A 23376-nucleotide genomic window follows, 5' to 3' on the forward strand; every position below is an offset into this window, starting at 1 on the left:
CTCTCATAGTATGTTTATAAGAATTCTTCTAATGTTCTTACTGTTTTAAATTACATTTACTCATGTTTAGAAGCGAGTCTTATTCAGCTATACACAGTTTATTTAACATTAAACATAGCGTCAGCGGTTTTGGGTGTACTTCCGAAAGCGACATCCCTCCGATTTTGATGAAATTTTTGCCAAAGCTTATCCTTGATTACAGAAGAAAGTCCCTAAAAGGATTTTTGGCGACAAAGCCTCGTTTGCCCCCAGCCCCCTTCAAAGTTTTGACAGTTCTTACTAAATATTTTCGAAAATATTGATTTTAGAAAAGATTAGAGAAAAAAGTTTCAAACAAAAAATGAAGCTCAGAAAAAGCTCTACAAAAAAGGTTATATACATTTTTTACATAAACCTATTATTTTGGCTGTTATGACCCAAAATAACTCGCCGGGGGTCAAATTAATTCTGTCAAACATTTTAAAAAATGTATATTTTATTAAATATACCTCCGATTTTTTTTATACTCTGGATTCTTACGTATTTTGACGTGCTGATTACAAATATAATAGTGAAAATTGGCGCGAATTTTATTTTCATAGCGGAAACCATGAAAAAACCATAAAAAAAGTTATCTTTTTACTTCCGTAAATAATGGGCATTTTGAAAAATACTTCAGATAAAAGTTGTAGACCTCATCAAAATACACATTTTATGTGGTATTGATTTTTATCATAAAGATAATACTTTCTGAGAAAAATGATAGGTAATTATTTACTTATACGGAGCCACCCTCGATTTGAATGATCGCATGATTTATCCATTACTATTTAGTTCAAATTCTGTATGGCGGTTATATATGTAGAATGCAAAGATTATGCGATCAGATTTAGTTTGGATTAGGCGGTGGCGGGGGCGGAGAGGGCCGGCCGTTGGGCCTGCCCGACCACGCAGAAGAAAATCCAGGTTATACGAGTTATATGAAGTTTTGAACATTTAATATCGTTTCTTTCAAAAACTACTGTCTTTATGACAAAAATCAATATGACATAAAATGTGTAGTTCGGTGAGACCTACAACTGTTATTGGAAGTATTGTTCAAAATTACCATTATTTACGGAAATAAATGGAAAAGACTATGATTATTATGGTTTTTTTCAATTCTTTCCAATTTCACTATCATATTCGTAATCAGCACTGAAAGTACGTAAGAGTCCAGAGTATAAAAAAATCAGAGGGTTCTGGATATGTGTTACTTATTTGTATCATTTATGCAGATATTTCACTGTCACAATACATTTGTATTGTTTATGCAGTTATTATTATTATGTCATTATTATAGTATTATATTATATATTATAATTATATCATTATTAGTATTATATTATATTACTCTCTCTGTCCCATAATAATAGTAGCAGTTGATGAATTTAATTTATTATCAAAACACTACATTACATTTGTCAATAAAGTAAAAATATTACTCGTAATTTTTATTTTGAGTGTACAGATAGTTTTTCTGGATTTTTCAATAATTTCGTTACTGCATTTTAAACTTGTATTATACATATATGCGTGAGCTTAAAATTAATTATTGGAGCCATCGTTCTTCATTGCTTCCAGCCAGCATAACTTGTTTTTTTTCATCTTACTTTTACAATGGTTTGATATTCAACTAACTGAAATAAAACAATTGATTTCGATCAGCGGATGAAATTAGAAAAATAGTTATAATTCGTAATAATTAGGTTCACCTAAAAATTGAAAGGTGCGTCAAAACAAATGACAGATATCATGAAACATTGATTTTGAGTGAAGACTTCGCAATTTTGCGCTACAACATAACTTACAGCTGCATTCGCCAATAATTCCCGTTTAAATATTCACTTGCTACTATTATTATGGGACAGAGGGAGTATTATTATATCCTCTTATTAGTATTATATTATATTATTATTATTATATCCTCATTAGTATTGTATTATATTGTATTATTATTATATCCTTGTTAGTATTATACTATACAGGGTGTTTCGTCTAAAACAGTACACCTAAATATCTCTTCAGGTTATTGTGATGAAAAAAGTATTTGCTACGTAATGTGCATGGTGTAAATGGACCAAATATCTGGCACGAATATTTTTTTCCAAAGGTCATCTTTTTCGAAGTTATCAAGGTCATTGATGTTGTTTGATACATAACTACATTTTTATTTTTTGCATCGTGTAACTGATCGAAAAATACATTCAGATATGTATAATAACATGACCTTGACCTTGATCTGAAGGTAAAACTTTAATTTTCGAAGATCAAGGTCATTTCAAGGTCATGTTATTATACATATCTGAATGTATTTTTCGATCAGTTATCCGATGCAATAAAATAAAAATGTAGTTATGTATCAAAAAACATCAATGACCTTGATAACTCCGAAAAAATGACCTTTGGAAAAAAATATTCGTGCCAGATATTTGGTCCATTTACACCATGCACATTACGTAGCAAATACTTTTTTCATCACAATAACCTGAAGAGATATTTAGGTGTACTGTTTTAAACGAAACACCCTGTATATACTTATATTTTTTACCTGTCGATACCATCAGGCCTTGGTGGGCGATATGATAAGTGCACAATGGCGTATCTCCTTTAGGAATGGGGGAGAGCATCCCTTCCTATTTACGTTTTTCTTTTTACTCTTTCTACTCGCTCGCTTAAATTCGAAATATAAAATTCTTCCTTAATTCGCTCTACAACTTTCTTCACTCCAAAATGTCCATTCTCATGCACTCGTCGAATAGTATCTATAAACATACTCGCTGGTAGCACCACAACAGTTTTATCATCATATCTCTTTAACAATAAATCATGTTCTATTAAATAGTCCTCGTACGCTTTCCTTTCCAATACCTGTTTTATGGCTGGAATGCGTTCATCTTCGTTTTGTCCCTTCCAAATAATTTCGCTCATCTTATCTTCCACGATAAACACCGAATATCTAAATACTTAGCGCATCAACGTGTTTCAGACGTTCACCAGATCAGTGTTCGATTTTATGATGGAACTCTTCGAGAGTCAACGCCCATCTCGCAACTCGCGCGCGGGCACAAATCTTTCTTATACAGAGTTTTCTGCACCGCCTGGAAATCGGTAATTATTGTGAAATCTAAACCTAACAGGTACACCCGAAACTTCTGCACTGCTCTTACTATCGCCAAAAATTCTAATTCGTACGAGCTGTACTTTCTTTCTGCGTCTGTAGTGTTTTTGCTCATATAATGAACAGGATAGAACATCTTTTCGTCGCACGTTTTTTTGCTGAAAGACTGCCCCGTATCCGTCTGAACTAGCATCGGTGTGTAATTCCGTCATAGCTGTGGGCTGAAAAATGCGTAATACTGGTTGCAACATACATATAGTCCAGTCAAGGAAAAGTTGTAGAGGGAAACTGAAGGAACACAATTTTTATCTTTGGGTCTTTGTATGGACTAGTGAGACCTTGACCTTGTTTGGATTTAGTGATACTAAAAGTCCCCACTCCTAGAATGTGAGCGGGGTGCAGGGGGGCACATAGAAGGTCCCCTTTTCCGGTTTTCCGCGTATATCTCGGAAACTATGCGTCCTAGCGCTAAGACCATTCAATACAAAATTAAAGCTGACAAAATGTGCCACAGGATTGATTGGATTCAGTTTTTAGCTATCTCGCATAGTTTCCGAGATATCCGCGCTCAAAGCTCACTAATTGTGCTGAAAAGTTAATTATAGTCAAGTAAGGCAAAAAACGTGAGGCAAAAATTTCTTTTTCACAATTAGTGAAGTTTGAGCGCGGATATCTCGGAAACTATTGGAGATAGCGAAAAACTGAATGGAATCAATCTTATAGCACATTTTGTCAGCTTTAATTTTGTATGGAATGGTATTATCGTTAGGACACATAGTTTCCGCGATATAAGCGGAAAACCGAAAAAGGGTTTTTTTCGCGGGACGCGCGTTTCGCCTGCTTTGGCGGGAAGTTAGACCTCCCACATACATAAAGGGTGATTCTGGGATCTGGGACAGGTGGGATAATTGTTCTAGTTTTACTTAAAAGAGAGCAGTAACTTGTCACATTTCCCAACATAAACATCCTGTATTATCATTAACCTGTTAAAATTATTAAAGGAAGTAACAAATTTTTATTTGACTCTAGTAAGTCGCAGTTGATGTAAAATAGTCCTATTTTGCGCAATGATCCGCAGTATAGTAATCACTAGACTGCGGATTTTTATGCATTTATGAAGGAATTGACTGGTTAAAATAAAAAACTGAAAGATTAAAAGAATCTAAGAATATTGTTACGTTGTTCTCGATGTAAAAATTCTATTAAGGGATGAAGCGACGTTTTATTTAACTCTTGTTGCCCACAGTAGTTGCAAAATATCTCTATTTTGCATAAAGATCAGTGTTGTGGGGTGAGTGATTTAAAATTTCGCGAAATTACTGCAAGTTAAGGTGCCAGTGAAACGACATAGAAACTGTGTTGCAACCGATAGAAACTACTCGAAAATACGTCAATACGTGTAAGATCACTTTAATTGCATAAACAGTAACATTCTTTACTATTTTCTATATCATTCTTATTTAAAATTCGAACTTACTAGAAACAGCGTACCTAGTGACATAAATAGTTGTAACAAAATGTTTTCAGTAGTACAGGCTTGTGCACTATACTTACTTCTCAGTAAACAAAGGAGAACTGTATTTTGCAAATCGCTTTTACACACCTTTTATAATATTATAACGTTGTCTTTTACTAGTAACATATTCTGTACGATTTTTCTTAAAACTTGTTAAATAATCTGTTTCTTTTTACGGCTCAATTAGTCTTGCATTCTCTTAGAATGGTATGTAACCTCTTCAAGAGATTAAATTAAATCTGATTAACGTACATATTGGTTTTTGAAGAAATGTTATATATAAAAATATATATTGTATATATAATGTTATATATAAAAAAATTATTCAATTTCTCTCATTTTTCAACTTTCCAAAATTAAAAAAGTATATAACTTCTTAGGGTATTTAATTAAATCTGATTAACGTACATATTGGTTTCTAAAGAAATATAATTCTATATATGTAGAAAAGTGATTGACTTTCTCTTATTTATCAACCCTTTAAATTGAAGGGTATGTAACTGCTCAAGGGAATGAATTAAATCTGATTTCCGTTTATAGTTGGTTTTCAAAGAAACAATTTTAATATACTACGAAATTGATTGAATCTCTCTTATTTTTTAACTTTCCTTTCACAGTATGTACCTCTTTAAGTTATTGAATTAAATCTCTCATTGTAGAACTAGATTACTCGAAATTCCACCAAAAATTGATCGTTATCATAAATCAGTCTCTCTTCTCCCAAAGTAAACAGGGGAAAAGAGAAATGTCGAGCGTGAAAGTAGCTATAAGGCAACACCCCTCGCATCTCAGAGCTTCCTCTTCTCCGGAGCGTCTCGTACCCTCCAGTTAGTCACGGCTATTGTTTAGCTTCCTTTTTCAGCTGATTTTTGGCTGGAACACCGCGTCTGCCCGAGAAACAAGTTGTTCGTCGGTGTACTTCGAACGTGTTCCTAACAGGAAACGAAGTTCCGTGAAATACGAGCGACGTTCTAGCTGCCACGCAGTCTGCGACTACGCCCTCCAGGGAAATATTTCATCCTCGCCCCTGCTTTCCTAAAAAACTTTCACCAATATTATCTGTTATTCTTTTTCTTTGACATAGCAAACGATGATTGGTAAATGTATGCAAAATGTGTTTCCAAAAGCAACAAGTGTAAACTTGTTTGTGTTTATTGAAGGACTAAGATTTATTCTTAGCTGTAATTTGAGAAATAAATAATAAATTTCACAATTTTACAACATTACAATTTCACAATTTTACAACTTTAGAATTTTACAATTTTATAATTTTACATTTTCACAATTTCACAATTTTACAACATTACAATTTCACAATTTTACAACTTTAGAATTTTACAATTTTATAATTTTACATTTTCACAATTTCACAATTTTACAACTTTACAACTTCAGAGTTTTACGATTTCACAATTTTTCAACTTTACACAGTTTTACAATTTTACAATTTCACATCATTACAACATTAGAATTTCACAATCGTACAATTTTACAACAATACAATTTTCAACTTAATTTTTCAACTTCACACTTTTACAATTTTTGAATTTTACAATTTTACAACTGTACAATTTTTCGACATTACAATTTTACAACTTCACAATTTAACGATCAAAAGTAGTAGAAATTGCAATTTTTCATTGGTTTCTATTTAATAGCAAATGAATACAAAAGATCACGAGGGAATTTTCTTTTCCTGTTCTTAACATTTTTGTTTATGATTCTGTTTCAAAGCAAATGCTATTTCTGGAATTAATATTAAAATGTATTCAAATGACCACAATATTAATTAGCAAATAATATTGCAGAAATTAATATAAATAACCACGAAATGAATTGTAATTTGAGAAATAAATAATAAATTTTACAATTTTTTACAATTTTACAATTTCGCAATTTTACAAATTTACATCATTACAATTTCACAATTTTACAATTTTACAATTTAGAACCATTACAACTTTAGAATTTTACAAATTCACAATGTTACAATTTTACAAATTCACAATTTTACATCATTACAATTTCACAATTTTACAATTTAGAACTATACAACTTTAGAATTTTACAATTTTACAATCTTACAATTTTACATCATAACAATTTCACAATTTTACAATTTCACGATCTTGCAATTTCACAACATTACAATTATACAATTTTATAATTTTACATTTTTTCTATATTATCATTTCACAATTTTACAGCTTTAGAATTTTACAATTTTATAATTTTACATTTTCGCAATTTTACAATTTTGCAACATTAGAATTTCACAATCGTACAATTTTACGACAACACAATTTTCAACTTAATTTTTCAACTTTACAGTTGTACAATTTTTCAATTTTACGATTTCACAACTTTACAACTTTAGAATTTTACAATTTTACAACAGTCCAATTACACAACTTCACAATTTAACGATCAAAAGTGGTAGAAATTGCAATTTTTCACTGGTTTCAGTGTTCATTTGCCATTTTTACCAAAATTTTAGTGAAATTTTCAGGATGCATGTCTGTTCGTAATAATGTGTTTGTAAACAAGAGATGTCGTTTGTTTTATTGTAGTTCATCATCAGCTGTAAATATTCACACGATAGTGGACATGTGTGATTTGATCCTGCAAGATAATGTTCCCATGAAGAGTTAGTTGCCTGGATTTCTCATCAACGCTGAAGAGAATTCTCTCCTACGATCTCACTAGGTTAAAAGCTGTGTAGGCACCGTCTATCGCAGTGTCACTTGTTGACTGTTATATGAACTGATTCACCTAACACGATCACCTGAAATACTCTAACGATTGTGTCGTATGATAGTAGTAGAAAAGTTTGAGAAATAAAAGTTGCATCGGATAACAGGGGCCATAGTGTGGCGTTACTATTTTGTTGCTAGGTGAAGACGCTTCAGAGATGCAAAGATCACCTTCGTTTTTTAAAAATAGAATCTTATGTTTTGCAAGCTGTTTTCTGATAGCGGCTATTCAGACGAATCCAACGAGGTGCAACATTAAGGTCTTTGGAGGTCAGTGAAGGTGATTTATGACAAAACGGCGAAATAAAATTGCTTTTACAGAAGCTGTTCAAATTGATTGTTATTGCAATGCTGCAATCTTCTTATCACGGATTCAGTAGTATTTCCGGTAATTATTTACAAAAGTACTGCCCTCTCCGATTTTGATGAAATTTATATATGTTATGCGGCAACACATTCTAAACAACTTTTACCTTTTCCAATATAGGGGGCTCGCTTTTAGTTTTCGAGATATTTGCAAAAAACTATCGCGAATACTGTATTGAATTTTTTGTATTCCTGGACGCTCCGCTGCAACGTAGACTGTTTCGGTGCGGCGTTTGTTTACATTTTGACGCTGTAGAGATAAGAGAGAAAACAGGAAGGGTGGAAAGGGCCAGCCTGACACCACACACACCCACCTAGTGCTTAACACGCACCCACTGTTTCTAAATTATACTCTAGATTCTTACGTATTTTCACGTGCTGATTACGAATATGATAGTGAAAATTGGTGCAAATGTTAATTTTTTAACGGAAACCTTCTTTTTAAAAACACTGGGTGCGTGTTAAGCACTGGGTGGGTGTGTGTGGTGTCAGGCTGGCCCTTTCCACCCCCCCTGTTTTCTCTCTTATCTCTACAGCGTCAAAATGTAAACAAACGCCGCACCGAAACAGTCTACGTTGCAGCAGAGCGTCCAGGAATACGAAAAATTCAATACAGTATTCGCGATAGTTTTTTGCAAATATCTCGAAAACTAAAAGCGAGCCCCTATATTGGAAAAGGAAAAAGTTGTTCAAAATGTCCATATCTATAACATATATAAATTTCATCAAAATCGGAGAGGGCAGTACTTTTGTAAATAATTACCATATTTCCTATCGCTTCGGCACTTATTCAATCACATGCTGTAACAATTTATTGTACAAAAGCATTCAATTGTAAGGCGTGTACGGTGAGAACAAACCGATATGCTCCTCATTTACAGAGAATGCCAGCAAAATTCGGTGAGAGCTGAAAGATATCCTGATCGTTCTCACCCTACACGCCGCGCCATACAATTCATTACAATTGTACAATAAATTGTTACAGGGTCTTCTGTTCCAATTCTATAATTCTTCAATTTTACAACATTGCAACTTAAGAATTTTACAAGTTCACAATTTTAAAATTTCACAATGTCACAATTTTACAACTTTCTAAAATTGTCAGACCCTGAAAAATTGGTAGTCTACATATAATAAGTCTACCTTAATACACTAATAAGACTACCTTACTTTACTTTTACTTTTAGTATACTTATAAGGTATTTTTTCATATTTGCAACTTCAAAATTATCTAAAATGATAGGGAGACAGAGAATAAGATTGAAAAATCATAAAACTCTGAATTTGTAAAATCGTAAAATTTTTGAGTTGTGAAGTTGTAAAATTGTGAAACCGTGAAATCCTAAAATATTCTAAAGTTGTAAACTTGTAAAATTGTAGAATTGTGAAATTCTAAAATTCTAAACTTGTTAAATTCTAAACTTGTGATATTGTAAAATTGTACAATTCTAAAATTGTAAAATTGTGAAATTGAAAAATTGTAATGTTGTAAAATTGTAACTTATCCAATCACATGCTGTAACAATACATTGTACACATGTATTGATTTGAGATCGTTAAGGATGTCTTTCAGCGCATTCACTAAACCTGACAATAACAAATAACGCAGGATATGAATAATAAGAATGGTAGGATTAGTATCATCGAATCGTGATAAACGTTTGACAGACGGTGCAAACGATTGTGAACAGCAAAACAAAATGTGAACAGCTTCAGGGCCATTATTAGGATAACCAGGAAATTTTTGCCTTTCTCCTGCGCAATCTTGCAGATTTTGGCGAGAGATTCAATGTTAGTAATTCACTGGTTCGAAACAGGGGTTTAAAGTTGAGCCAACCAACAATTTTTGCCATTTTCTTGCGTAGTCCTGTAGATTTTTACGGGACAATGTCGTAAAGCCAAGTTTCAATGTTAGGATTTCACTGGTTCGAAAGTTATGAGTGTTTAAACTTGAACGATTTCGACTTATTTCGATTTATTAAACATATTAAGAAAGAAAATAAATTTCAATTTCACACTCCAGTTTGTTGCAATTCAGGTAGAACATTTTTATTTTGCATAAACATCCACTGTCTAATTTTCTGTCTTCTTGAATTATTACCGATGATAATAGTTTCGAATATCTAAATGAAAGAACTTTATTGAGTATTTAGATTAATTTTATTACTAGACTGCAGATCTTTATGCAAAATAAAAATTTTGTGCATTAATTTTAAGAAGGGGAGTGGTGTCTGAGACACCGTAGTGAGCAGACGTGTTTCGTGTCGCGCTCTCAAAGTGAACAGTCATTTGACTGCGAGTTGCTACGAGTTTATACTGTACTATATGTATGTAGAGTGAAATAGTTTCTGGAGTGGTTTTGTTGAATTTTAAGTTTCGGACTGCTGTCGCAGTCTCGAAAAATTGTACCAGGTTGGTGCTGTGGCTTCTGACTACAGGGGCCATAACAATATGGAAAATCAAAGTACAATGCAACCATCCGTAATGCAAACCTATGCTGGAGTGACAGCATACAGTACTCGACCAAAAAAGGACCAGGCCATAATAATGGACTCAATCGAAGGAATTACTAACGATGACTATTTAGATGGTTTGGAAAATATTACGGGCATAGAAAACATCTTGTTTATATAAAAAATCTCAGGAGGTAGAGTTTGTGCTTTTCTATCCAGCAGATCTTTAGTAGAAAATCTAACAAATAAGTCAGTACAAGTAAAGGACCATTTATTAACAATTAGACCTCTAATAGAAAAAAATAAGAGAGTTGTCATCTCCAATGTAAGTCCGATTATACCACACGAATTATTAGTCGATTTGTTAAAAAGTAAAGGCATTAGATTGGTTTCCCAAATGAATTACGTTAAAGCAGGGCTGACCAAACCTGGGCGCTCTCATATTTTTTCATTTCGTCGCCAAATATATATCAAAGAAGAAGACGAGCACCTTCTTCCGGACAAATTACAAATAACCTACGACAACACAACATACTGGACTTACTTGAGCACGGATTCAACGTGCTGCTTCATATGTAAACAGAACGGGCACGTGGCAAAGTCATGCCCGAAACAAATCCAGGAAAGGCCTACGATTAACGAATTGACGCATACTGGCAACAAAGATAGTAATGACAACGCACCGGGTGTTCTCTCAAATACAGACGACATAAATAACGAGAAAAAAGGTGTTAAAAGACCTGTTCCATCATCCACGTCATCGGAGGGCCCTCATGAAATCCTGTACTCCAAGTTAAACGAATGTACAAATCGATCTTTTGATGAAAGAAGCTCATTCCCTACCTTACCAACGACAAAGAACGACAATTTCAAAAAACCGATCACCAAGAAAAAGAAACTTACTGGCGAAGATACCTCACAAAACTGTACCAAGGATATAGATGAAATTCTTACGCCAATTAAAGACATCTTGGAGGAATATCCTAATCTTTATGTTTTGGACTACACACAATTTAAAATGTTTCTGGAAAAGTCTCGAGGGCAACACAATTCATTAGAAGTTGCTTTGGAATTCACCAAAGACATAGATGGTTTAATTGAAATGATTGACATAGTTCATAAACATATCGAGGATCGAAGTCTAAAATCAAGATGCACGAGAATTAAAAAGAAAATCCTGTTACAAAATATGTCCGACTCTGATCACGACTCCGACCAATCTCGATTATCTGATAAATTATAACATTTAAAATATCACCTTTAATAAAAGAACATTCTATAAATCCGATCATGACCACCTATCATCATAAGGATTTGAATATACTGTTTTGGAACCCAAGAAGCATCTTAAGAAGAAAAGAAGAACTTCCCAATATCCTCATCAATCTGGACATCTTGATATGTGTAGAATCCTGGCTCTCAGAAGAATCTCAAACGGATAAAAACTTTCACTTCGCTGGTTTCAAGACCTTCAGGAAAGATCGTCTGCATTCAAGAGGGGGTGGTATTCTTATTCTAATTCGCAATAACTTAGCTTACTTTGAACTTCAAAATCTAAAGTGTCCTGATCAATCTGTTGAACTAGCTGGCATAAAAATTACTAATATAAACCCCGCAATAAATATATTCGTATGTTATAGAGCTCCCCATTCAACACTCTCACAATCTCAATGGGACGAAATAGTCACACAGGTAGATAAAAGTCAACATGCAATATTGATGGGCGACTTCAACGCTCATCATACAAGTTGGAATTGCAAAAACAATGATACTAATGGTGAAAGACTTTTTAATAGTTATAACAAATCTGACTTATTTCTTCATAATTCAAAATCTATCACCTATGTTCAATTTAATAATGATATAAGGTCCAATTTAGATCTTATATTCTCTTCAGCAAACATAGCTCATAATATCAATGTAGAAGTAATCGACGAAACTTGGGGCTCTGATCATTACCCCTTATTTGTAACAGTATCGACTAAAAAAAGTATATATCACAAAAAGTCCTTCAGATTAAAATCATTAAGAACAAACTGGGATGAAGTATCTACTAACCTAGAAAAAAATTATGATCGATTTTTGACAACAGATTACGACCTTTTAACCGCAACTGAAAAATATAATATTTTCACCAATATACTAACAAATGCTGTAATAGCAAACACCCCAAAAAAAAAGAATTGTTAATGACAAAGTCCATCGAAATCCGGTACCATGGTGGGATTTGGAGTGTGACAAGGTCAAAAGGCTTAGAAAAGCGGCTTTCAAAAAATGGCAATTTACTAAAAACAGTAATGATTACATAGAATATAAAAAATTTTCGGCTCTGGCTAGAAAACTTTTAAAAAAAAAGAAGAGAGACAAATTTAGAGACTTTGCAAAGAGTATTAATTTCCGCACCAGCAAAAAATATGTTTGGAACCGCAACAAAATCTTAAAGAACAAATGGATTAAAGTAACACCTTGTCACACTCCTGAGAATCACCAGTCTGAAACCAAAATTAGGGAAGCTCTAGACAAAATTAGTCCATCATGGGTCTCTGATGATCCAGATAGATTGCCTACTTGTAAGGATAACGATTTTCTCAACTCACTCTTTGACTTTGCCGAGTTTAACATTGCTCTCAAAAAAAGAAACACTCGTTCAGCTCCAGGCACAGACGGTTTAGATTACGAAATCCTTCAAAAACTACCAATCAAATACAAATTAATTCTTCTAGACATATATAATGAAATGTTTACTACAGGCAGCTTTCCAGAACAATGGAAAGAATCATATATCCATTTTATAGGAAAATCCGACGGCAAAAATGTGAGACCTATATCTTTGACATCCTGCCTATGCAAGCTTTTTGAATCAATGGCAAAACATAGATTGGATTGGTGGGTTGAACGAAATAACGTTCTTCCTAAATGTCAAACGGGTTTTCGCCAAGGTCAATCCACCATACACAATTTGACCAACATTACCTTAAGCATTGAAGAATCCGTTAATAGTAAAAAGAACCTTTTAGCTACATTTTTAGATGTCAGCAGCGCATTCGATAACGTCAATATAAATATTCTTTTGCAAAAATTGGCAAGTATTGGTTGTCCAATTAATATGATTAAATTTATTAAATTCATAACTTTTGAAAGAATAGTATATACAGATCTCACAGGCGACCAGGCTAGAAAAGTGTTTAAGGGTGTTCCCCAAGGCGGAGTCCTTAGCCCGCTTTTATACAATATACATATACGTTTCCAACATTGCTGATAACACTGTCCAACAAATTTCAACTTTTTTTGTGATTTCAATATACTGTTGGGTCCTTCTTATAGAGTTTTTTGCGCTGATTCCGAATCTGGTTTTAATTTTTTTCCTATACGTCCAGTTTTTGAAAATCATGGCTTTGAAAAAAAAACATATTTTTCAACTTTAAACAAATATTGCGATGTTATTATAAAAGATATTGAATTGTTGTTTACAGCAAAAGATTCTGTAGACTTTCCCGAATACAGTGATATCCAATATTAATACATTATGATTGTTTAAACATGTTTAAAGAATGATTAAAGACGGAGATGCACCACTTTTGCACCAATTTTTGCGGATATTTTCGAATTTATCTCAAAAAATAAGGGTCCAGCGAAAAATTGAACTATACCACGCGAAAGAGCAGACTTTTATCTTGAGAAACCCCCCTGTGAAGTTTGCATGGTCGACGTTTTTACCGAACCAGAAAACAAAATATCTTCGCCCGACATGCGTTGACGCCAGTGGTGCTCTTCCACTAGCGCGGTCGTTCGTCGGGATACGGCGCGGCGCGCTGCGGTGAAACGGCGCGTGGCTATAAGCGCGCAATTATGTCAGGTTACTTAAATGTAATATTTTATTAAATGTGTTATACTATTGTTATTTATTATTTATTAGTATATTTATTCTGTATAAACTATTTTATGTATTTTTTAATGTTAGTCTCTCGTTTATAGTATATTTAATACAAAAAATACCTTTTGTAACAAAATAATAATTTATTCACACACTACACTATTACACTATTTACAATGCTAATATATATGTGTACACTATTCAGATATAATACACTACTAAAATACATATATTATATACACAACAACTAAAATACTATAAATAACTATAAATGTTTTTTATGAAGTTTTATACGTAGCAATGCAGATTTGAAATGCTTCACACGACTGATTTCAACAAACACAAAGCCGAAACTGAACTCTGGCATCAGTTTTCTTAAGAACCAACACGATACATATTTTATAATATGTAAAATAAATGACGGTCTACGGACAACGGAATACATACAATGTAAGGAAAGTCTGCAATGCGGTGACTGAAAAATTTTATTTTCAGTAATTGTCGTCTTATCTATGTATTGTAATTATAGTGCCAATGAACACTCGAGATTCTTCCGAGTAAAATAAGTCCAAACACAATATAAACGGGACTATTTTTATTGACTTAAATATATAATTAAAATAGTTTGCTCCATATTAAATCGATATAGTGTATTATATCTGAATAGTGTACACATATATATTAGCATTGTAAATAGTGTAATAGTGTAGTGTGTGAATAAATTATTTTTTTGTTACAAAAGGTATTTTTTGTATTAAATATACTATAAACGAGAGACTAACATTAAAAAATACAAAAATAATTTATACAGAATAAATATACTAATAAATAATAAATAACAATAATATAACATTTAATAAAATATTACATTTAAGTAAGCTGACATAATTGCGCGCTTATAGCCACGCGCCGTTTCACCGCAGCGCGCCGCGCCGTATCCCGACGAACGACCCCGCTAGTGGAAGAGCACCACTGGCGTCAACGCATGTCGGGCGAAGATATTTTGCTTTCTGGTTCGGTAAAAACGTCGACCATGCAAACTTCACAGGGGGGTTTCTCAAGATAAAAGTCTGCTCTTTCGCGTGGTATAGTTCAATTTTTCGCTGGACCCTTATTTTTTGAGATAAATTCGAAAATATCCGCAAAAATTGGTGCAAAAGTGGTGCATCTCCGTCTTTAATCATTCTTTAAACATGTTTAAACAATCATAATGTATTAATATTGGATATCACTGTATTCGGGAAAGTCTACAGAATCTTTTGCTGTAAACAACAATTCAATATCTTTTATAATAACATCGCAATATTTGTTTAAAGTTGAAAAATATGTCTTTTTTTAAAACTCCATTTTCTCAAAAACTGGACGTATAGGATAAAAATTAAAACCAGATTCGGAATCAGCGCAAAAAACTCTATAAGAAGGACCCAACAGTATATTGAAATCAAATTTGGTGTTGGACAGTGATTGATAACAAGTATATCAAGCGTAAAAATAGTAACCGGCTTCTACATATATCAATGCATAAGAGACACTAAGAATTCAATCAATCATATTTACGCCGCTAATAACCACAATAATGATGTTCAAGAATATTATTCTTTCATTAGCAATATTTATATCAACACAGAATTTGGTTCGTTTCTTACGTATGTAGAAAATCCCAATATATTAATTGAAAATTTAATTAAAGAAGAAAAATCCTATGCTCTGTACACTGACGGCAGTAAGTCTAAAAATTCAGTTTCTGTAGGAACAGCATGTGTCTGTAATGACTTAGATATAACAGTTGTAAGAAGTTTAACCAAAAACGCGTCAATTTTCACTGCAGAATCTATAGCCCTGAACGACGCTGTAAAAATAGCTTTGAATTATCCCAATCAGAATTTTCTCATTTTTACGGATTCTCTCAGCGCTCTACTCTCCTTACAACAACCTATTATAAACACAAAAACGAATCCCTATATTCTCGAAATAAGAAAAAATGTTTTCAAATTCGCCTCCGAGACCTCAAACGACAGTAAAATTAAATTTTACTGGGTACCGGCTCACTCGGGGATTCTGGGCAACGAGACTGCTGACGCATTAGCGAAATCGGCGGCTAACACGGTAGCAGCATCCTCCATCAAAATTCCCTTCACGGATCTAAGGGAATCGGCTAAATCAGTAGCAACACAAAATACATATAATACCATAGAGAAAGAAGGTTTATTCAAAGGTGTAAACTACTTCACACACTTCCACAACCGAAAGTCAAAACCGTGGTTCAGTCACACAAATCTCCAACGTGAGATTATTACAACGGTAAACAGATGTAGATCAGGACACTACAATCTTGCCAGTTCTCTCTTTCGTATAGGTTTCATAAATGATCCAAAATGTCATTGCGGTTATGAATCTCAGGATATTGACCATGTGTTATGGCAATGTCCCACGTTTGATGAGCAGAGGTTAGAATTTATCAAACAATTACAGAAACTGCATTTTTTTCTTCCGCTTTCATGCAATGTTCTTTTCTCCAGACCTACGGTGGAATTATGCAAAATAAGTTACTCGTTTTTGAAGGCCTGTGATCTAAAAGTTTAAGATAACGGTACATCTTTAAAACTACTTGAGTATTGACCGACGTTTATTTATATTTATATATATATTTATATATGTATACTTATATTTTGTATTGTATTATAAAAAGTATCACAATGTATTGAAAAATTATGTATTGCAAAATAATCTCTACCTAGAGATTCAAATTGCATTGAATAAAAAAAAAAAAAAAAATTTTAAGAAGGAGGGGCTATAATATATAAAATAATATATAAAATCCGCAGTCTATTTATTACCAATCATAATATTTTCGAATGTCTACATAAAATAACTTTATTAAGTATATTAATTTTATCTTTTGATAATTAAAAATAAAGAAATTTTGATTTACATCAAATAACTTTATTAAGTGCTTATATTAATTTTGTTACTGATGATAATATTTTCAAATATCTAGATGAAATAACTTTATCTCACCATACTTATTATCTGTTGGAATGGTAAAGACCATACAACAGCACGTCTTCCGTGTGTAGCTCGGGTAAGCTAGGGATCTTCGGCGCGAGTCGATTGCCGCGTGCGAATGGGCGCGAGTCGATTGCCGCGTGCGAATGCGTTGGCGCGGTAAACAAGCGAGTCGTCTGTCGATCGTCGTTATACAAAACATGTCAAATGTCTTCTTGTCTATTGATTGATTTCATTAAAACTGTTTCCTGTTGTTAACCTTTATATGCTGTGTGTTATTTGTGAGGCATCATAAATTCTACAGGTTATGGGCCCAGACCAGTTCCACTGCGCGAAGAATTAAAAGTAAAAGAATATAAAAATATTTTTCGTGAATACGTGTCTGTGGAAAAGGGAAATAATGACCGCCAACATTTTGAATGTTCAACACGTGGAAAAGTTGAGCAATGCAAACTATGAAACTTGGAAAGTCCAAATGAAATTCCTCTTACGGTACAATGGTTTATGGGGATTTGTAACAAAGGAAATACCGAAAACGGAAGAAAACTGTGCGGCGTGGAATATGAAGGATGGTAAGGCCTTGGACTTGATAATGTTGTGTGTCCAAACCGATCAATATACTCATCTCGATAATGTAAGTACTTCTTTCGAAGCCTGGGAAATATTAAAGAAAATATACGCGTCTAAGGGACCAATGAAAAAATGTTTGTTATTCAAAAAATTATATCGAATGAAAAAGGGTGCAGATGTATCAATGACAGATTATGTAAACGAATTTACGCGCACCGTCCAAAAATTAAACGAGGCAGGAGTAAAACTTCCAGATGAAGTAATACCAATAATGTTGTTAAATTCACTACCTAAAGAATATGAAACTTTTTGCATAGCAATTGAATCCAGAGAAATATTACCAACAATAGAAGAATTGAAGGTCAAATTAATGGAAGAGGAAATACGAAAAGGTAATAACGAAGAAGAAGAAAACAAAGAAACAGGGCTAAAGGCAACAGACACAAATAGAGGTGTTGCGACAAACTTGAAATATAATAATAAAACAAAGACGTCACAGGAGAGGCCTCGTGAATTTCGAGGAAATTGTTACGTATGCAACAGGTATGGTCACAGTGCAAAAAATTGTCATTCTAAATCCAATAATAGGACAAACAATACACATAGAATATGCAGTGAATCAAGTAAACGAAACTATACCCCACAATGGAAAAATAACGCTATGGCAGCTGCGTTAAGTAATTACCATGTAGCTGCGACAACATGGATTTTGGATAGTGGTGCAACGATACACATAACGAATGACAAAAATAAATTTAAGTATATAAGAAATATGTCTACCACAATCTATACAGGTACCGAGGAACCAGTAGAAGCCTCAGGAAAAGGTAGCGTTCAAATGACAGTAAAGCAGGATAAGAAGAATTCCATAGAAATACTATTACAGGAGGTAATGTATGCACCAAAATTTAAAAGCAACTTGCTGTCGATACCACAAATGATCAAAAATGGTTTCAAAGTAGTTTTTGAAAATGGCTATGCGAAGGTAATGCGCAAACATGGTGAGATAATGTTCATAGGAAGGGAAAGGAATGGTCTGTATCTTGTCGAGGAGGAAACCATGCACAGAGCACACAGGACCGATCAAGCACCACAGGATACGCCATTAGTGAAATGGCATGACAGATTGGGTCATTTGAATTTCACTGACATAAGGAAACTAAAATTAAAGGAAATGGTTATCGGAATGAACGACCATTTAGAAAATTCAGATCCAGTGTGCGAGGTATGTGCGAAAGGAAAAATACACAAATTACCACATAAAGCAACAACTCACAGGGCCAAAGAAAGATTAGAGTTGGTGCACAGTGACATATGTGGCCCCTTCAGCGTACCCTAAAGAGGGGGAGCACATTATTTTGTCACATTTATTGACGACAAATGTAGATATGTATATACGAAAATGCTCAAACAAAGATCAGATGTTCTTGATGCGTTCATAGAGTACAAAGCATATGCAGAAAGGTTGACAGGATGTAAATTGAAGAAGTTGAGAACCGATAATGGAAAAGAATACTTGTCGAAGGAATTCAGTCAACTATTAAAGAATGAAGGAATTAGCAGAGAGCTTACAGTCCCTTATACGCCTCAACAAAATGGTGTAGCGGAAAGGGCAAACAGGACGCTGGTGGAAATGGCACGATGTCTGATGTTACAGGCTAAATTATCAAAAAGCCTGTGGGCCGAAGCCATAAATACTTCTGCATATTTAAGAAATAGATGTCCAACAAAAATAAATCAAGACATGACACCATATGAAGAATGGACAGGACAAAAACCATATATTGGATTTTTGAGAAAAATAGGAAGTCGAGTAATAGCATTAAAGAAGGGTATCAGAAAAGGACACAAATTCGAACCAAGGGGAAAGGAATATGTGTTAGTAGGATATTCGACGGAATCTAAGGCTTACCGTTTATGGGAACACGGGACAAAGACGGTAATAAATGAGAGAGATGTACGATTCATTGAAGAACAGAACATTGTCGCAGATGAGAAGGAGCAGCAAAACCAACTATGTCCAATACAACTAAAAGAAGAATCACAGGAAGATTCTCCTGAACAGGAAGAAGAGCTGCAAACAAATAGAGAAGAAATCGAAGAAGAAGAAGAGTTGACACCAAACAGGGAAGAAGTTAACCGGAAAACTTCATTGAGGGGGAGAGGTCGCCCACGATTCGAAAGGACAGGAAGACCGGGCAGACCTAGGAAAATTTATCAGTGCAGACCATGCTCTAGTCCAGAAGGAAGAGATGATCCAATGCATGTGCAGGAGGCTTTAAATAGATCAGACGGAGAACAATGACTAGAGGCTATGGAACTAGAGTACAAATCATTAATAGAGAACAACACTTGGGAACTGGTAAGTAGACCAAAAGACAAAAAGGTATTAAAAAATAAATGGGTTTTTAAGGTAAAAAGGAAACAAGATGGATCAATTGAAAAATATAAGGCAAGGCTGGTAGCTAGAGGCGACCAACAAAGGGTAGGTATAGATTTTGATGAAGTATTCTCGCCTGTAACCAGAATGGAGACCATACGTACACTGCTTGCGGTCAGTGTGATGAAGGGAATGCATCTTCACCAAATGGACGTAATAACTGCATATGTGCAAGGAAATTTACATGATGAAATCTTCATGGAACAACCAAAGATGTTTGAAAGGTTTGATGCTCAAAATACAGTATGTAAACTAAAGAAGCCTTTATATGGTCTAAAGCAAGCGGGTCGCGAATGGTATCACAAATTGGATAATTTTTTAGTTAGCTTAGATTTTAAAAAGACCGCAATAGATCCATGTGTATACGTTAGTAACGATAAGAATAGCGATGCAATAATTATTGTTTATGTTGACGACTTGTTGATAGCGTCTGCAGATTTAAAAGAAATAGAAAAAATTAAAAACTTGTTAAAACGTGAATTTAAAATAAAGGACTTAGGCAAGGTAAAGGATATTTTAGGTATGCATGTAGAAAGGGCAGGTAGCTTAGGAAGTATCAAAGTGTCTCAAGAAAAATATGTTAAAGATTTGTTAGAAAGGTTCGATATGACAGAATGCAATACCATAAGTGTGCCCATGGAAAATAATATCAATATAGAGACCATCAAATCGGAAACTAATAGGGACGACATTGTAAACAAACCATATAGAGAACTGGTAGGAAGTTTAAATTATCTAGCGAATACGACTAGGCCGGATATAGCTTTCGCGGCGAACGTATTAAGTCGATTCAATGCATGTCCGAAAGAAACACATTGGAAAATGGCGAAACGCGTGCTTCGTTATTTAAAAGGTACGATAAAATATAGCATAAAATATGAAGACAAAAATAGTCCATTACTAGCATACGTAGATTCCGATTGGGCCGGCGATGCAAACGATAGAAAATCGTGTACTGGGTATGTTTTAAAATTAGCGGGTGGTCCAATTAACTGGAAAAGTAAAAAGCAAAGATCGGTTGCGCTATCCACAATGGAGGCCGAATACATGGAACTGTCGGAGGTAACCAAAGAAATCATATATACGAGAAATTTGTTAAAGCACATGAAAATTTGTTCACTGTTAAACAATCCAACTACAGTTCACTGCGATAATTTAAGTGCGATAGAGTTAAGTAAAAACAGCGTGTACCACGGTCGAAGCAAACATATACATATAAGATACCATTTTTCACGGGAAGCGCAAGAACAAGGAGAAATCATTGTAAAACACTTGCGTACGAGTGAAATGACCGCGGACATTCTTACAAAACCATTAGGTAGGATTAAGCACGAGACATGTGTTCGATTGTTAAATTTAGAATATTAAAATGGTTGTAAGACGTGCAGTTGAGGGGGAGTGTTGGAATGGTAAAGACCATACAACAGCACGTCTTCCGTGTGTAGCTCGGGTAAGCTAGGGATCTTCGGAGCGAGTCGATTGCCGCGTGCGAATGCGTTGGCGCGGTAAACAAGCGAGTCGTCTGTCGATCGTCGTTATACAAAACATGTCAAATGTCTTCTTGTCTATTGATTGATTTCATTAAAACTGTTTCCTGTTGTTAACCTTTATATGCTGTGTGTTATTTGTGAGGCATCATAAATTCTACATTATCGATGTCCTGCGATATCGTCCAGAAGTGTTCATTTGTCATTGTCAGGTTTAGCAAATACGCTGAAAGACATCGTTAACGTTCTCACCCTACACGCCGTACAACGTACAATTGAATACATTTGTACAATAAATGATTACAGCATGCGATTCGATAAGTGCCGAAGCGATAGGAAATACTACTCAATCCGTGATAAGAAGATTGCAGCATTGCATTGATACCAATAGCAATCACTTTGAACACCTTCTGTAAATGCAAGTTTGTTTCGCCGTTTTGTCATAAATCACCTTCACTGACCTTCAAAGAAAGAAAGCAAGAAAAGATTAATGCCACTCGACGGCCGCGGCCCCTGTTTTGTCCGATGCAACGTTTATTTCGAAAACTTTTCTGCTACTATAATAATTTCGGTGTTATTTTAACTGGCATTGTAATCGACATATTTCGTCAATGAATTACAAGTTTCTGAACTGACGAGATGCTTACTTTACGGCTTTAATCAGCCAAAAATATTACTATATTGGTGTTCCTAATTTCTTTCGATCTTTCTACTGTTTGAGATTTCTTTAAATCAATTTTCGCGTTGATTTATCGACTGTAGCAAATTTAATTAGGATCCGAAAAATGTTAGAAGGGTGAAGAGTGTACTTAATATATGTATTTTAATTTTACCATTTTTAGTTCATTCGATAAATTATTTTGATTTTATAGATTTTTTGACGCTGCTAAGTGAGCAGTGTGTATTCATTAAATGAAACGTATGTTCCTTTTGTAGAAACACTTTCATTTTTATATATTATTATTTCTAATTAAAACACAGTTTTCGTTTTCAATAATGATTTTTTATCTCTCTTCATTGGAACTTATATTGCTCCTTCTCCTAAAACTTTTTGAGAAAGTTCCACATTTAACAGACTCCGATACAGCTTATTAAAAAGTTTCGGAACTCGTTCGAGCCTCGGTTTATTTATTTGATAAAAAGTTCCTCCACATCTTTTCGAGATTAAAGGAAAATTTTACTTGATTAAATGCAGTTTTACAAAATACAATTATTCTACGATACTGCACTGCTGATATTACGCAGTAATGAGAATGTTATTAAAAGTATCTCTCTCCTAATTTATGCGTTACGCTTATTTTTATTATGCATAATTTCATCATTGTACTCGGAATAAAAATAACAAGGCTTTGTAGCCAAAGTAATGTAATCACGTCTACACTGTATACAGGGAAAACAGGTTTTAGGTTTCACGTAATTTATTACACATTCTAATCTTTTCCAGAGTTTTCAAGTTTTTCTTAAGAATTTGTTACAGAGTTTTAGAGAAAGATTAGTGATCGTGTATTGATTAATATTTTAATCGTTATTATGATACTTTTTTAGTAATAATACAGTTGTTTTCCAAAAATTATTACCAACACTTATCTCAATTATTTCAGTCTTTAGTTAATATTATTTCTCTTAGAATGCTTCGTCGTTTTAGAAAAACATATTTGTTGAAATGTGACACTTTCACATCGTAGTAATGATAATAATGTAATTTGTACATGAAACGTTAACTTTATTTAATGTCAAGTATTCTTAGCATTTTAAATTATGATTCTTCTTCA

The 23376-nt window shown here is 33.8% G+C and overlaps 1 protein-coding gene across 1 annotated transcript; it reads left to right on the forward strand.

The window, feature by feature from the left end:
• The first annotated feature begins 11517 nt into the window (after positions 1 to 11517).
• LOC143212571 (uncharacterized) lies at positions 11518 to 17074 on the forward strand. The gene is made up of 2 exons (XM_076431482.1): positions 11518 to 12217; positions 15597 to 17074. The coding sequence occupies exons 1-2, from the start codon at positions 11518 to 11520 to the stop codon at positions 16682 to 16684; spliced, it is 1788 nt and encodes a 595-aa protein (XP_076287597.1). The 3' UTR covers positions 16685 to 17074.
• The last annotated feature ends 6302 nt before the right edge of the window (positions 17075 to 23376 follow it).

This window comes from Lasioglossum baleicum, chromosome 10 (assembly GCF_051020765.1).
Source record: "Lasioglossum baleicum chromosome 10, iyLasBale1, whole genome shotgun sequence".
NCBI lineage: Eukaryota > Metazoa > Arthropoda > Insecta > Hymenoptera > Halictidae > Lasioglossum > Lasioglossum baleicum.